The 17,910-nt window shown below is 36.4% G+C and overlaps 2 protein-coding genes across 3 annotated transcripts; both read right to left on the reverse strand.

Annotated features, from left to right (window-relative positions):
- Positions 1–206: 206 nt before the first annotated feature.
- On the reverse strand, positions 207–3,657 carry LOC136209028 (pentatricopeptide repeat-containing protein At3g24000, mitochondrial). Its single transcript, XM_066000369.1, has 2 exons — positions 935–3,657; positions 207–412 (listed from the first exon to the last, which is right to left on the reverse strand). The coding sequence occupies exon 1, from the start codon at positions 3,122–3,124 to the stop codon at positions 1,145–1,147; it is 1,980 nt and encodes a 659-aa protein (XP_065856441.1). The 5' UTR covers positions 3,125–3,657; the 3' UTR covers positions 207–412; positions 935–1,144.
- Positions 3,658–5,356: 1,699 nt separating this feature from the next.
- On the reverse strand, positions 5,357–14,586 carry LOC136209637 (enhancer of mRNA-decapping protein 4-like). Of its 2 annotated transcripts, XM_066001172.1 has the most exons (13): positions 14,395–14,585; positions 13,337–14,184; positions 12,310–12,359; positions 12,080–12,236; positions 11,717–11,935; positions 11,358–11,486; positions 9,510–11,138; positions 8,733–9,092; positions 8,257–8,376; positions 7,381–7,551; positions 6,546–6,695; positions 6,281–6,406; positions 5,357–5,858 (listed from the first exon to the last, which is right to left on the reverse strand). In XM_066001172.1, the coding sequence occupies exons 1-13, from the start codon at positions 14,396–14,398 to the stop codon at positions 5,550–5,552; spliced, it is 4,272 nt and encodes a 1,423-aa protein (XP_065857244.1). In that variant the 5' UTR covers positions 14,399–14,585; the 3' UTR covers positions 5,357–5,549. The 2 variants fall into 2 exon arrangements, with proteins under 2 accessions (XP_065857244.1, XP_065857243.1); XM_066001171.1 differs by having other exon boundaries at positions 13,337–14,586.
- Positions 14,587–17,910: the final 3,324 nt, after the last annotated feature.

Genomic DNA, 17,910 nt, shown 5'->3' on the forward strand with positions numbered 1-17,910 from the left:
CTTTCTCTTTTGTTGTTCTCCCTCTCCATTTCTGATTACTTTTCCTTCTTCTTCTTGTTGTTCAAACAAGCCAGTCCAGATCGTTAATTTCATTTACCTATAAGAAATAGATAAGAATAGGATTTTAGATGCTATAAAGAAAGAAAGAAAAGGGATTGAAAAGATGCTAAATTTATGAAGAGAGAGATTGAAAAAGTAGATACCTTTTTGTTATGGTTGTTGGAGGGTCTGTAAACGGTAAAAGTGAAGATGATGATGATTAAGCTTTGCTCACAAGCTAAGCTTATTTTTTGGATATTTAGGCTTTTCGGATCCTCATTTTTTGCGTTTCCTTCCTTGCTTTTCGTTCTTCCTCTTATTTACTCTATTTTTAATACCTTTTCTTCCATAAGATTCACGATTCCTTGATTTCCTTCACATTTTCAATCAGTAATAGAATCAACAGAAACTTATAATTTCAAGGGAACTTGACACATTTGTAACACGAATCCAAATTATTCTCTATTTGGTGTCTCTTTTCAAAGTATTTCTAAAATTGGAGTATCTTTGATCCAATACAATATCTTTTCTCATCCGCAGCCGATGACAATGATATTTGGTAGAGACATAAAGGGCGGCCCGGTGCACTACGCGTCCCCTACGCGTCCCCGCTTAAGCGAGGGTCCGGAGAGGGGTCCCACCACAAGGGTGTACTGGGGCAAGCCTTCTCCTGCCAATTTTTTTTGGCGAGAGGCCGCTCCTAAGACTAGAACCCGTGACCTCTCAGTCACACGACAACAACCAAAATTACCCCAACTCTGGAAATAGTTTGGACTTTTACCACAAATGTGTCAATATCCTCGTGTTAATTAATAAGAAACGAGAAAAGCTCAAAAAAAGCAACAAGCAATAATAGTATTTTAAAGTAAAGAAACATAAATCTTCTGAGAATTACCTCCTTAGTACTCTGAAAGAGGAGAATCATCTCCTGCTACAGTCTTAATCACCAACTATAACGTATGTTTTCTGTTGTTGAAGTAACAATGATCATTGTGAGACAATTATGTACATTAATTTTAGTTTTTAAATCTACACATCATCACATGAAGGTTTTGATCTTCTGTTGGATACCCTTATATCATCATTCTGCCTAATGTGCCTGGTGCTACCAATAGTCCCCACAAGAGCACCAACCATCCCGGAAATGATGAAACCGCTTTATATCTCTAACAATGATACTCCTACCCACCACCATTGACACAAACTTGAATGCTGAATGACAGTCGCCACACACTCTGATGTTCTTGTTTATGTGAATGGCAGATCCAGGAGGTGTGTTCACAAGTGCAAAAGCTAAAGCAAGCTTCTCGCTATGATACTCCAGCTTTTCTTCCCTTTCTAGCTCATCCACAAACAAGTGCGCAGAGCTAGTACCCGGGATGTAACCAATCTCCTTAATCTTCTCATTGATTTTCTCCCACATCTTGCGTATCTGTTCATGCTGTGGATGCGCGAAATCATCTGCCACAAACACGTGGACTGAATTTCTGAGCTCCACCCAACTACAAGCAGGTTCCTTCTTAACTCTCATCCTACTCATCATCTTCCTAACTTTTGCAGCATCACCCCACCTACCAGCAGAGACGTAAATATTGTAAAGCAGCATGTTGGTTCCCGAATCATAAGAATCAAGCTCGAAAATACATTCAGCAGCATAAGTACCCAACTCCATATTCTTATGCATCCTACAAGCACCAAGCAATGCTCCCCAAACAGCTACAGTTGGGGCAATTTGCATTTCTCCTATGAATTTCTTGGCCCGATCAAGATGGCCTGCTCGGCCAAGAAGATCGACAATTGGCACATAATGTGAAATTTGGGGCTCCACCTTATACTTCCTCATTAGCTTGAAATAATGCTGCCCTTCAACCAAAAGCCCAGCATGGCTACAAGCAGTAAGAACCCAAAGGAAAGTTATATCATTAGGTGCAATTCCAATCCTCAGCATTTGTTTAAATTTTTTCAAGGTTCTTCTCCCAAGTCCATGTTGTGCATATCCAGCAAGCATAGAATTCCAAGAACCAACATCAAGTTTTATCAACTCATTAAAGATTTTCTTTGCATCCTCAATGCTTCCACATTTTGCATACATGCTAAGCAAAGTGCTTCCAACAAAATCAACATGTTGTGCACCCAATTTTATGATAAAAGCATGAACCCATTTGCCTCGCTCCAAAGATCCAATGTTAGCACAAACACTAAGAAGAACACGGCAACTAAACTGAGTCGGTTGAATATTTTCCCTCAGCATTTCAGAAAACAAATTGAAGACATGCTCTTCATTGCCAATTCTAGCATGTCCAGCAATCAAAGAATTCCAAGACACCTCATTTTTGGCAGCCATACCATCAAAGATGAAGTGGGCATCTTCCATATGTCCATATCTAGCATACAAATCCGAAAGAGCACTACCCACATAAAGATTGGAACTGTAACCATACTTTAAACATAAGGCATGAAGCTGCTTACCATGGGAATCAACATGCCCCATCTCAGAAGCCATTAACAAGCTTGATAAGGTGAATTGATTGGGTTTGAAGCCCTGTCTCAACATCTCAGGGAACAAGAGGAGTGCATTCTTAGGTTGATCATGCTGCGAATATCCAGATATAAGTACCGTCCAAGTAACGACATCTCTAATGCGCATTTCGTCGAACACATTGCGAGCTTGATCCAGGCTTCGACACTTGGCATACATGTTGAGAATGGTATTCTGCATAACAAGGTCGTTTTTGAAGGGGGAATTGAGGAGGTGTTTATGGACTATTTGACCTTCTTTCAGTCTCTTAAATTGGGTACATCTCTTTAGCAACATATGGTAGAGAGTTTTATCAGGTTCCAAAGAACCACGGTTTATGAGGTCAAGAACATGAAGTCCTGTTCCTGAAGAATGGCTGAGGCTCTGACGAAGAAGATCTTTGCGTTGGATTATCAGGGAAGAAAAGGAGTCCAAATCATCTTGATTTTCTGATATCTCCTCCGACTCAGTGACACTTGAAGCAGTAAAATGTGAAGCTCGAATTGAGATGTTTATGCAAAAAGATCGTCTCTGTTTCTTCACGAGTAAGAGATAATGGTTGATCATGATTCGATATATGCTAAAAAGTAAGTAACTTTGCAGCTCTTGGGTTCTCTTGGATTGGATTGGATTGGATTGGGGGGGATTGCTTCTCTTTATCACCTCGATTGAAAATTTTGCAACATTCTCATCAAGTCTCTATATGAATGATAAGGTTGAATCTTATGATAGGCAGTCCTCCCTTTTATATAAATAAATGTGTAAATTATTTAATTAAATGAAATACATAATAAAAGTGAGATGCTTGCTGGCTAAGCTTGAATGTGGGTTGCGAGATGACTACAAGGAAGAGTATGCTATTTAGATGCCACCTAATCTTGAGTTAGGCATGCCCACCCAATTGAGTTTGGAGAGCTTGTTGTTGGTCTTGGATTTGACTATGATGGATGGACGTGCATGTAGTCACTAAATTGGTTTGGGAGTTGTTCTCGCTCCTCTATATAAGCTCATAAGAGGGCGATCAGAGACATGTAAGATTGAAGCTCAAAATAAGTAGGGTTCTGGGTGTTACACGGGAGTTGCCTCTGCGCGAAAACTCTAACCCTAACAAATCATAGGAAGAAATAGTATAGTGAAGGAAGGGTCGCGCCATCAATGTATTCAAAACAACGGATCAAATTTTACTATAACAAAATCAAATAGGCAAAAAACATCTTATCATTTTGATTTTGATAGACTTCAACTTTTAATCTTTTATTTCAATACCTGAAACTCCGATCATTTATCTTTAGCTTAATACATCATTTGCCTCGTGAACTTGTCCAAAAAGATTGATTGGCCTCCTGAACTTTCAAAGTGTTGCGATAGCCTCCTCAACTTGCATAAAATGCTCAGTTAGCCCCCTGAACTTGCACAAAATATAATTAATTGATCACTCGATTGCAAAAAAAAAGAAGTTAAATGCGGAAAATGTATTGCACACGTCTTAAAAAAAAGTAAAACGACCAAGACTGGAAGTATACCGTTTTAATATTAGCGAAGACAAGTTTTATAGTTGAACAAGTAATAATCTCCCTTTTAATCTATTTTTGAATTATGTAATAACATTTTAAGATGCGTGGAATACATCTTCTACATTTAATTTACTTTTTTGCAACCGAGTAATCAATTGATTACATTTTACGCAAGTGTAAGGGGCTAACTGAACATTTTATGCAAGTTGAGGGAGCTATTGAGACACTTTGAAAGTTCAGGAGACCAATCAAACTTTTTGAACAAGTTCAGATAACAAATGATGTATTAAGCCTTTATCTTTTATCACATTAAAGCATACAGTTTGATAAATTAATTAGATGTAAACATCTTTAATTTATTTATGTCGAAAATTATATTTTTTACCGTTCAAAATTAAAATTTTAAAACTTATATGAATAACGCTTAATAGAGTTTTATATTCAAATTTGATTTTTCTCGTTATTAAAAGCTTAATACTTTTATCAAATTCAATCCACTAAAATCAGAATAAGAATAATAATGTTTTTGCAAAACAAATATTGTTTACTCAGTATCTATCATAAAACAATTCCATGAGGTAGATATATTTAAAAATGGAGTGGTATAAGCACAAGCTTTTTGCACATTGGTGGCTGCACCATCCACAGAAAGAGACATGGAAAACCGAAAACGTTGGGCTCACTCACTGCCTCCATCTTTCTATATATAATATAGTATGTATTAACTCTGCAATTTCCATCTCTCAAACCTCTTTCTGTTTTCCTCCAAATCTCCATCAATGTTGATGACTTCAGTTCTACCTCCTACAACCCATTTCACCCCTCACCTTCCTCAACTCAAAAAACCCATTATCAGAAAACCCATAGCAATGGCTTCAACCACCACTGGGTTACATCCACTTGAAACAAAATCATCCCACCAGAATACTCTTTACCACGTTCTCCGCATCAAACACAATGCTTCCCAACTCGAGATCAAGGCTGCATACCGGGGTTTAGCCAAGCAACACCACCCGGATTCTGCTGCTGGTGGTGCTACCTCGCATCTTAATGGTGCAGACTTCATACAAATCCACAATGCATATGCTATATTGTCTGATCCTATAGCTAGAGCTAACTATGATGTGTCTATTGGTGCATATTCTGCATCGAGATTCCACCGGACTAGGACTAGGACGTGGGAAACAGATCAGTGTTGGTAGAAGAACCTTTTTTGCACTTTGTAACGTGCACACACTATTTCTTTTTGAAGAAAAGTACTAGCAGTACACAATCATATGCAACCTCAATTTAACAGGGATTCCATTGAAATACACCGTCTTTAACTTAACTAACGTTACGAGAGCAAAAAAAGGTTCTTGACTAAAATCATACTACTTGTAAACAGCAATCCCCTAAAAACTTCCTAAATTCCTATACAAACCAAAAGTCTATCTTACATATTTGCACAAAATGTATGGAACAAATGGAAGAATCATTCATTTACAGCTCAATCGGACCGAGTTTATAACATGCATAAGAAGACGCATACTTGCAGCTTCTGAAGTAGATGTAGTGGGTAGATTCCTTTGATGGCTCAGTATCTGATACACCTGATCAAATATTGGTCTCACATGGACTGCAATCATTGGATCTGCAGGGTTTATAGCAACAGCCACATCCGTCATCCATGCGAGCTTTATAGTCGTCTCCTTGTTAATATCACAAGCCAATTGTTGTAGAAGTGCCAGCAGAACCCCTTGGCTCAAGGGTGGTGGTATGATGGACAAAATCCCTTGTAAATCAACCTGGTGAAATAAGAGAGCAAACATAAATTCTCAATTGGTTAAATCTGAATTAAGTAAGCAATTTCGCTTTCCATAAATGAGAACAGGGCTGTCAATTTCTCATACGATAACATGATTTAAATAGACAATCCATCCTCCTGACACGACCCAAGTAATTAGTCAATGTCACAAATCTCATGACCTACATCCACTTATGGCTGGCTTGGTGTATGGGACATATTGGCCAAGAGAACCAACGGGAAAACTCTTGAGAAGCCAAGAGAGCGTACATAGGCCGGTAAAAAGAACAAAAAAAGTGACATAGAATCCGCGTTTTCATTCATACATGGATTTCCATTAACAGATAAAGTTTAACAGTCCCTAGAATATTGCTATGTTCAAGATTATATTTATACTTGTCCAGAATTAATGACAGAGCATACCTGAGAACATAACCATGAAACTATTGCAACATCACTCCTTTGCAGCGCTGCTGTGAATGCTTCCTCAAATTTGCGCTCAGCTATCAATCTTGATAATTCTTTTGTTGGATCCAGAGATGCCTCAGCCTGTGAACCACCACTCTACAAGTCAGGGCCAATGGATTTTTTTTTTTTTACGGGTTGAGACCACACTAGAATATTGCCATGTTCAAGATTCAAGTAGAGCTATTATGACATCCTAAAATCTTGCAAGTAGAATACCTACCATCTCATGCAATCCAGCCAATGGACCATTACTCAAAGATGGATTTCCTGAATTCAAATTTGCACCTGCCATAGCTAGCAGCTTGCGTTGGCCATCAGCTAATTCTCCACTTAGGGTTTGAGTGATTGATGATGCTGAACTGATAGCATCCTGCAGTTGTCAAAGCATCCCATGATGCATTCAATAACAATGGTTGTAAATGAAAATGGAAAATAATATTCATGCCATATTATTCATGTTTAATGCCCATGAGATATCATCTCAATTTGTATTCATCACCACTTATTTTGTTTCAACGTTTTCACTCATTTTCAGTTTAAATAAAAACAAAAGGTGTTATGGTGTGATTGATTTACCAATAAAGCTTTAGAGCTGTCAACATATTCGGAAGTTTTTGCACACCTAGCATCCTTCGACTATTTTGATTGGATATTTAGGAAATCATTAGACTCTTTTGAGAGCCACCCAGAACATGGAGTTAGTTATGAACTTTCCAATGTATAAATTTCCAACACCATAGTAGTGATTTCCAAACATATGATAAAAACAAGTTGTGCTTGCAATAACTTTAAAAACCTTACAGCACTTCATATATGCAGTCTAGATGTGGAATTATTCTATTCCACAAGGTGAAACAGAAACACCATAAATCAATATGCATGCTTCCTCAAATCTGACCAAATATTTTATAATAAAAAATAAAGAAAAAAACAAGTGCGTAGTTTTTCTTATAACCAAATGACATTGTCAGTACAAAATTATACTCATGAGATCAGGCTCAAATTATAGCAGCAAATGATTATATTCAATCTATGAACATAATGTTTGCACTTACCCTAAGAGCAATACCCAAGTGGGAATGTGAAGAATCAAACTGCTGTTGGATGGTACTAAGATGATTAACGAGCCCCTTTTGAAATGCGGCATCAATTTGATCAAACATAGATTTGCATGACATCTCAAATGCAGGAATGACTGCAGCTTCCAAACTAGATCTTAGAGCATCCTACGAGTACAAATTAAATAATTTTCATTAGCAGCAGAGTATTCTGGGATTTTTCTTTTGAAATAAAGACAGAAAGAAAGCATTAAATATATTCTCATGAAGAAATACATAAACTATTTAACAAAGGAGAAAACAAAACATCTGCCAGCTTCTTCAAGTTGTTATAATCAACCAAGGTCCAAAAGCATTGAAAGAAAGCCTTTTGCAACTTTTACAAATGTATCTAATACTTGTAAAATAACCAATATCTGCACAAATTAAAAGCTATATCATCCTAGTTGGAAGAAACAAGTTTTTTAGTCCTTTATAATTACTTGTTCAGATGATCTATCACCCTCATAAATGCAAGTGCACAGCTAGATACTACTTTATCCAATTCATACATCGATAAAAGATATATACATTGACCAAATGCTTGCTTCTTTTTCAACTATACAAGGCATGGTTTTTTCTGTCTGATATAATTGCAATTGAATTATGCGATTAAGACAGGGTTACCTAAAATTCAAGCACCAGATAAGTTTGCATATATGTAATGAAGGTTTTGCTTGTGTTGATTGTTAAGCCATAAGGTAATGAGGCAAAAGTAGTCTAGATAACATAATAGAAAGGTCAGCAACAAAGCTTAAGTCACTTTTAACTAGTATAAAGATTCATGTCAATAAAAAACAATGTTTAAGCAAAATGATCCATCACTAAATTCACCTGAAGAGCTTGCTTCCCAGAAGTTTGAAATTGTGATTGGATTTGCCTGGCCACTGCACCATCAAGTTTCGAAGTAACTGACTTTTCTAATTGATTCATTGCCTTCTCCCCCACTCCTTTCTGCAGAATACACAAAAATTAAGGAAGCATAAAAAAACAATGCAGCTCTGCAACATGATATTCAATGGCCAGCAGAACTATATGGTTTTGCTGCATTTTATAAGCATCTGAAGGATCAATCAGCTATACAGAAAGAAAAAGCATGCAGCAGTTGGAAATCTGAGATAGAAATTAGCAAGTACTGCTAGGATCAATTTTTGGTTCTGGCTAATGGTATAGGAAATAATGGAACCCAAAGATAGAATAGTTTGATTCAAAAGGTTATAAAGAATTAAATCTAGTATTTGTTTTTTCTTCAACAAACCAACTAAACAAAAATATGAATGTAGACAAATTCAAAAGCTTTAATGTCTAACCTGGAATGACTCTGTAATAGCTGATGATATGCTTTTCTCTAGAATGGGAGTAATTGTACGAGCCACAGCCGGTCCAACTGTAGAAATCTCCTTCTTCAAAGTTTTCTCTAATGTGCTTGGTAGATCCTTGCTTACTGAATTTGTAATGACATTTGTTAATTGCTGCATCCAATCTCGCTCTAACTTCTCATGCTTTGTGTTTTCTTCTTGGAAACGAGCCCATAGAGCATCAGTGTTAGCTTTAACAACCTTCTCAATATTCCGGCCCAAGGACGTCTCTAGTCTTTTACCTTCTTTCGAAATTGGAACAGAAATCATCATGTTCATATGCTTCTGCATTTCTTTCTGCCCGTTCAGTAACTATAAGAACAAAAAGAATCATATAAGCTACGCACATCAACAGAAGTAGCATATAAGCTTAACATTTCACACAAAAGATAACCATGAAATTTTCAAGCAATATTAGCCAGTTTTGAGGTAAGATTTAGGAGCACTAATTGGTGGCAGACAAAATATTAGCATTTTTCACTAGCATGATCCCTCAATACTATCACCTTTAATCACCAAATTCCCTTGCTTGTTGATATTATTCCTAGTGAATTTTGAAAAGAAAGAGATAAAACATGGTCATCAAAAGTCTTCAAGTCTTCAACAATAGAACTCACTGCACTCGTCAAATCATGGCAGCGAGATGAACAAGTTTGCTAACACTTACCCAAATGTATCCAATAATTACAAAACTCATCCACAATAATTAAGTTTCAAAATGTCAATCACCTGATCAAGCATATCCTGCATAGTTGATAATTGAGATGTGACAACATCACTAGATTGGGCACCAGAACTGCAACCTGGTTCATTGGATGAATCTGTGGAGTTGAAAGGACTGGGGGAAGGGGTATATTGACCAGAAAGTTGAGAAATTTTCCCCTTCTGTTTTTTCCCTTTTGTAGATGGAGCTGGGGACTGTTGCACTACCATTGGTGTTTCTGGTTCACCAATCTTTGCCGGTATGTCTTTTCTTAAATCCTGTTCTTCAACTCCACCATTAGTAAGAGGTCTATCTGGTACACAAACGTTGGCAGACTGTCGAATCCCCTCTGCACTATAAGCATCCATACAACAGTCTCTCGCCATTTGAATGTTAAGATCTGAAGCCTGAGAGTAGAAAGACTTTTCCCTTTTCTCAGAGACAGTGATATGGGATTCTCTAGCCAAGTCAAAGTCATTATTTTGGTTACTTCTTGTCTCTCCAACAACTTTAACCTCTACCTCCGCATTTTCTATATCATTATCGACAACCACATCCTGTATCTTTGCCTCTCCCACATTCATGCCCGGATTTATTTGAGAATTCTCAGAGGATGAAGCAGCCCTTGACAATATCTCTGATGGGGTTATAAGGTGGGTTGGGTGTTTAAAAATTACAGGAGGCTCAGAAACCATAGAGATGTCAGTTTGGGCCATATTTTTCTCACCCTTCCTCAAATTGTCACCTGAGGCAAGGGTATCAACGATGTTTTCTTTTGCATTGTCCATTCTGTGCTCAACCAAATAATCTAGAGCAGGTTGGTCGACACCATGATCATTCAGTGGCATGCTTTGCTCGGCACTGCGCAATGGACCTTGGAAGCCTGATAACTTTCGAGATAACTGTGGACTCAAAGGAACTGGAGGACACAAGTTGCTACTTTCAACACTGGTATGTGATGACAAGGCACTGATCTTATCTTCTATATTTGAAGTGACAATTTCTGTTAAGATAGGAACCTCAGAAGAAGCCAAGCTTTCAGGATGGCCTGCTGTCTGAGCTGTAGCAATTCCAGAACTGCCTGAAACCAGAGTTGGTACTTTAGAACCTTTACCTGTGGGTAGCTCCATCGGTTTACTTCCATGAAATGATTCCATTACACTGAACCCATCAGAACCAGCAGTATCAAAAGCACGAGAAACATTGGATCCAGTTTTTTCCAATTCCATGTTCTCAAGAGGCGGCGGTAGGCACAGTGATAAATCCAATGCATACTGCTGAATTGCCTGTGTTTGGACGCAATAAACCTGAACAATATGGTCTCCATTCGGCAAACTGTCACTAGTTCCTGTCAGACTCAAAATAGGCATTGTAACTGTAAACTCAGCAATGTAATCCATGTGGGTTGCAGCTGGATAAGATCCATAATCTACGTGTATGGCATATATAGCATTCTTCTTCGCATTGGCCAGCAGAAATAATCCAGCACGGGGCAGTGCTACAACTTGATTAAAGAATGAATCTTCAATACTAGCTTCAGTGGAACTTTTCAATGTTAAAGTCTGACTACAGTGCCATGATTCAACATCACTGGGCAACAGCCAGCCCTCCTCACTGGAAGAGGCCCATATCTTCACTTCCCTATTTAATGGACCCTGTAAATAAAGCCAAATTAAACTAAGGCTTAGTTACTCCTGCACTGCATACATGAGGAATTCTACATTATGAAGGGATTGATACATGTAAGAATGTGAACACCACTATGGCCATTCATCCATGTTACTAGGTCATTTGAATGAGTTGAAGTGAACCACTCAAGGACCTCAAATAGTCTATTACTTATAATTGATTAAAAGCAAAAGCTAAGACAATACCCCAGTGAGAAGAACAATATGATCAGGGCGGTCAGAGGCAGTCAAGAATGCAACAGAATTTACAGGGTTTCCATCATGTGGTTTCAATATTGCAAGTGGCACTGCCTTACGGTCTTCCCAAATCTTGACCTGCAGCAGATAAAGGTTTTTCATGAATGCCAGCACACAAGGAAAACAATTAACCAAACTACTTAACATCTGCAAATACTGAAAATAACAGTGGATGTGGAAATTGATAATAACTTGTGCCAAAGCAGCAATTTGCGATCAGGTGCTCAATGAAACCTAGATATCTATAACTATAAAAAGGACAGACTCCAGGGCACAAAGCCAACAAGGTGACGGATGCAAAAACAAACCGTGCCATCTGCTGAAGCTGAAGCTAAACGGGTGGTCATCCATTGACACATTGACAACTCAGTAACTGCACCATCATGCTTACCAGCAAGCTGAACCCCATCAATTAGCTTGTCCATAGGACAATTAAGGGGCTTTTCTGCTGAAAAAGCTTCACCCTTTCCAACTTTAGTCGTATCAATTTTTAAGATACAGTTTCTAACCGCAACCATCAAAATTTCCTGCAATTATATAAGCCCATAAATAGATTATATACAGCTAAATAGCCATAAACTTGAACTAAGCAAGAAACCAATAAAAAGTAAATTCAGAAATCGTGCTCAGGTGAATCATTGAGCAAAGAAGATGACAAAATTCATGATTACTTGTTTGTGGGGATGCCAACACACTCGTGGATGGACTGACTCTCCTTCTACTACTATCTGAAGGGCCAGAACAATCCTTTCAAAAATTTGAGGCTTCTCCTCCTCATCCGGCCCCTCACTGATCTTCCGTATGAAGACTCGTCCATCAACGCATGTGCTGCAGGACTGAAAGTTAGCTGATTTCACTTATATTATGCATGACTGAGAGTTTAATAAACCAAAAACATTACCTGGCCAGAAGATGAACATCCTCCGCAAAGAAAGCCATATCTGATACTTTCTACACAAAAATAAAATAAACACATAAAAAGGTGCATGTGAATGACTTATCAAGAGAAACATGCAGGACTTTGAGCTTTTACTGCTCTACTTGGGAAATCGATTATAACTAAAGAATTGGAAAGCCCAAAAGTTTTCAAATAGCAGGAATGTTAAGGGAATATCATGCACTACAAGAAGTAAATGACAATAATACCAAACAAAAGTAAATATTTTGCTATTAGCTAGTTGAGGTTACCACTTAAGAGATAAGAAAATCAGTTGATGGAAAACAATGAAATCAATGACAATCACTCTGGCAGTCCATTCAAAATATACAATATTAACAAGTGAACTACGTACTAAATTAAAATTGTATAATCTCAAAACGAAACTTCATGGCTCTAGAATTTAAGACACCTGATTGACTTAGAATTACATGGAACAAAGAGAGAGTCCAAATTCTGGGACCTTCTATTACTAACAAGTTAGGGGAGAAACAATCAGAAAGTAGAAGCTTGAAAAGTAGAATTCCATTTTCTGGTGGGTACTTCAAATCTGTTTCCAAAGCATATTAAGTAATCACAAAAGAAGTGTGGATCAATGAGAAAGTATATGGTTGGTTAGTAATAGAGAAGGAAAATTCACATTGCAACCATTACAAAGAACAATCTAACTGTTCTCCATGAGATGAATTAGTGAAATGTTTCTGTCAAGTTTTTTTTCTTGCACGCTCAATGCTCAGTTAAACATTTGTGTGGGTCAATAATGAAGTCTATGGTTGGTAAGTAATAGTGAAGGAAATTTCGCCTTGCAACCATTACAAGGAACAATCTAATTGTTCGTAATGAGATGAATTAATGAAATATTTGCTGCTAAGTCTTTTTCATGCTTGCTCAATGCTTAGTTAAACATTTGTCAAAAGTTCAAGGGATTGAGATCAATAACCGCTTTAGTGCATAAAAAAGCTAAATAAGTTGAGCTAAAGAAAATACTAACCTGGTTATGGCCACGAAGCAATGATCTCAGCGCAGTATTGATATTGAGAATGCGAATAGCACCAGGCTTGAGTCCATAGCAAATATAATTTCTGTTAACAGCAATCTGACGTCCAAGCACAAGGCCAGGATCAGAGACATACTTAGTGATAGGAGTGACTTCTAATTGGGGTTGCACCTCGCCTAGCAATCTGACATCAATATCATACACAACATTGTTGCCAATCAAATGGCGGCCTTTGGGGAGCTTGCTACTGAGCATTCTCATAGGGGCAGGCGCCTGCTGCAACGGGTGAGTTTGAGATGCCAAACTGACAGGAGGGGCAGAAGGGACAGGAGCATTGGGGTTTGATGGAGCGGATGCTGGAGAGAAAGGTAGGGTGAGATTGGGTGAAGGAGGAGGCTGTTGCTGCTGATTTTGATTGGTAAGGATGTCCATCAATACACCACCAGGACTAGGTGAGAATTGAGGAGGAGGTAAAGGAGAAGGTGCAGAAAGAGTAGCAGCAGGAGGAGGAAAAGAAGATATGGGTTGAGGTCTATTCTGGTGCTGTATGTTAGTAAGGAAGTGATTGTTTGGATGCTGCTGCTGCTGAAGTTGTGGAGGAGGAGTAGGTGGATAAGGAGAAAGGTAGTGAGGATGATTGTAAGGATGATAAGGGCTAGCAGGAGGAGGATAAGAAGAAGAAGGAGTCAAAAAAGGAGAAGAGGAAGGAAGAGAAGAAGGTAGAGGAAAAGAAGGAGAAGTAGTGAGAGTGGCAAGAGCTGGATTAGAGTTACTAGGACTCAATAGAGGAGGTTGTTGATGTTGTTGTTGTTGAATCATGTTGATATTCATATTCACAGGGCCTGAAGAAGAAGAAGAAGAAGGCTTGAAAAGTTTATTGACATCAAAAGGACCGCCTCCTTGATTCGGAGGATTAACAGGTTGAGCCATTATACGAAATTACACCAACATGGATCTATTCTATTCAATTTTCAATTCTATTCAATTCAATTCAATTCGACAGATTAATCAATACGATTTCGATTAAACAGAGAGAGAATTTGGAAGCTTACGCATATGAATAGATGGATGGATCCGGTGATTTATGATTTGATTCAGATCAGAAATAGGCGATTCTTCCTTTTCGATCGAATCCCCACCACCACCACACTCTCTCTCCCTCTTTCTGTCTCTGACTCAAACTCGAAGAATTAAACGAGAAAAAGAAAGAAAGCTCGCAATAATTATTTTTTCCTTTTTATCTCTGCTCGACACAAATAAATAAATAAAATACTTTATACCCTCCTGACCTCAGATGAGCAAACTGACGGCGACGGACGGTCGAGCGCTCAGCAGAAAAATATGATTAGAAATAAATAAATTGGAAGATCAAAGGTGAATTACACCCATGGTCACTCAATTTACATATATTAGAAATCTCGGGCCTTGTAGCTCGGCTCAGGCCGATACAGGCCTACCAAGTGATTGTCCCGAACCACATATCATAGGTGGAGCGAAGAGTTGTTCTAATACCAATTGTAACAATCTAGTTTGGTCAAGCGGAAATTACTCCTACTAGGGATGGTTATGCCCCCTATCTACGGAAGATTGAGGTTTTAAGTGTCATGGTATCATAATTATATATATAGGTGTAAAATTACTCCAGCATAACAATTATGTATTCGCTATTGAATTCATCAGAAATCCAACTTATTACTGCTATTTGCTCATGCTTTGAATCCTAGAGCCATTCATTTTAGACTGAATCGTTATAATAGAGTTTATAGAAATGATATTCTAAGCAATTTTAATTCTTGAACCTTTTGGTTGGAATATTATTTAAGTATTATTTAATTAGCAATGAGAAAATGACGATCTAAAAATAGAATGCTTCGTAAATTATAATTTGGAAAATCGAAAACTTGGTTCAGTTTTATAAAGGGTTACATCCTTATTAAAAGGATAAAATTGATAATTTTATTTTATGTTGGATTTTGAAGTTGAATAATAATAAAGCTAATAAAATTAAAATTGAGTGGTTATTGATGTGATTTAGCCATAAAATCAAACTGGTGAAACTATAATAATGTTAAAATTAAATTTGAGAATTTATATATAAAAAAATAGATTAGAGAAATTTCAAAATATGGTTAAGGTCCAAATGTTTACTATGGTTTATATTGGAAAGTCTAAATTTATTTCTAATATATCAAATGATTGTAATTTTATCCTTAACATTTCTATTAGATCATTTTATATTTATCTAAAAAAATTGAATAAACTGATTTGACAGTTATTTGATTGTCGCACTAGATTTTTCAAATAAATTTATCAATAAACGAAAACAGCTTTACATATTTTTAGAGGTTTTTTAAAGTTGTTTTTAATTATTTTATTTTTTTTGAAGAAGAGTTGTTTTTAATAAGATAATAAACATTTTAGTATGTTTTGTGTGTGTGAGAGAGATTAATTTGTATCCGATATATTTAAATATTGATATTTTAATAGATATTTTTGTAATGGTGTTAGTAATATAATAAATGCTTAAACATGATTAATGTTTAAAAGATATATAATGTGACTGTTAAAATAATAAGTTAGTAATATAATAAATGCGTAAACATGATTGATGTTTAAAAGATATCATCTGACAGTTAAATAATAAATTAGTAATATAATAAATACATAAACATAATTGATGTTTAAAAGATATAATGTGGTAGTTAAATAATAAGTTGGTAATATAATAAATGCATAAACATGATTGATGTTTAAAAGATATAATGTGGCAGTTAAATAATAAGTTAGTAATATAATAAATGCTTAAACATGATTGTGGCAGTTAAATAATAAGTTAAATAATAGTAAATTCAGTCTGTTTAAATTTTCTGTTAGTTATCTGAAAAAAATTTAACCTTAAAGATAAAATCATAAGTCTCATGGCTGTTGTTACAAGTGCAAGCCTTTTTTCTGTCATAATGGAAAGATGCGCGGAAGGAAGGGACTGGTCGAGTTCGGGAGGTTCGGTGTGAACTGGGACAGACGGTTGGCCATTGGTAGAAGCCAGCTGCTAGTTATGTTAAATGTAACATGGATGCGGTCGTGTTTCAATCAGAAAATGGTTCCAGAATGAGAGCAGTTCTTCGGTGTTATACTGATAATTTTATTTTGTATTGCAGCTCTTTTACGACATGTAGTATTCAAATTTCACTAGCTTAGGCGTTGGCTCTCTGTGACGTGACACTATGGGTAGTTTCACTCCACTTTTAGAATGTTCAGTTCGAAACGGATGCCAAAAGGGTGATGGATCACATTTCAACAAAAGTCCATGATATGAATGAGTTCGGGATTGTTATTTTAGAAATTCGAGATTTGTTACAGATTGGTCCATATTGTTCTGCGACTTTTATCCCTAGATTAGTGAGCGGTGGGGCTCATTCAACGACTCATCATTCATGTTCCAATGTTAATTTCCTTAGCAATATTATTTGCTCCTAGTTATTTACATGTTTGTATTAAAGGTGTACATGGTCAGTTTAACAAAAATAATTAACCAGTCCATTTAATTCGGTTAACCTATTACTTCGGTCGATCAACCTATATTTCGATCGGTTAACCATTAATGACTTTTCGTAGCAAATATCACTTTAAATCTATAATTATTCGCTTTAAAATAAATATATAACTATTTAAATATTAAATAAAATATCAAACTTCAATTTTAATTAACAAGATCATAAAAAAAATTAAATATTTTTAACTTAAAAATTAAATATAACTATATATATTTCTATATATTTCTATATATTTATACTAGTCTTATGTATCGATACATAATCGGTTTGTTTTTCGCATCTGTTTTTAAAATAAAAAACCATAACCTAATCCATCAGTTATGATTAACCTATTTCTTAGTTCGGTTTCAGTTTCAGGAATCAGTTTTTCGATTTTCCGGTTAGTTTTATGCTGCCCTAGTTTGTATTGATACTGTTCCATTTCTTAATAATAATCAGTTTTTTTTTTTTGTAAATAAATAAAATCATAACTATAGGACAAATTTAAATCTTAATAAAAAAAAAAGAGAAAATTAAAAACAATAATAATAAAAAAATGAGGATAATGTAAAACTAATTGAATTGTTTAGTATGCATATGTCGTGTAGTGTTTATTGTCACCTAGAGAGGCAGACATGGATTGCCACACCAGCTGTAAGTGGTTTACACGTAACCCAAGTTTGCATCTCTACTTCCATTTCATCCATTTTTATTCTCAATCATGTCATTCAAGCAACTTGACAAAACAAAGAAAAAAAAAAATCATTTTGAAAATTTAAAATGTGATGAGCCATTTGGATGCAAGTGGAAGATTTTGTATGTTATCAATAAGAGTTTGAACTCTAGTTACGAGACTTCATAGGTAGGGATGGCAACGGGTAGGGTACCCGCGGGTAGTGTCAATCCTAAACCCTTACCCGTATATTTCTTAATTATCTGTACCCGTCTCATTACTTTAACGGGTATTTTTTTTTGCATCCCATACCCTTCCTATTTAATTCGCGGGTACCCTTACCCGTTAAGAATCAATAAATA

The sequence above is a fragment of the Euphorbia lathyris genome, chromosome 10 (genome assembly GCF_963576675.1).
Source record: "Euphorbia lathyris chromosome 10, ddEupLath1.1, whole genome shotgun sequence".
Taxonomy (NCBI): domain Eukaryota; kingdom Viridiplantae; phylum Streptophyta; class Magnoliopsida; order Malpighiales; family Euphorbiaceae; genus Euphorbia; species Euphorbia lathyris.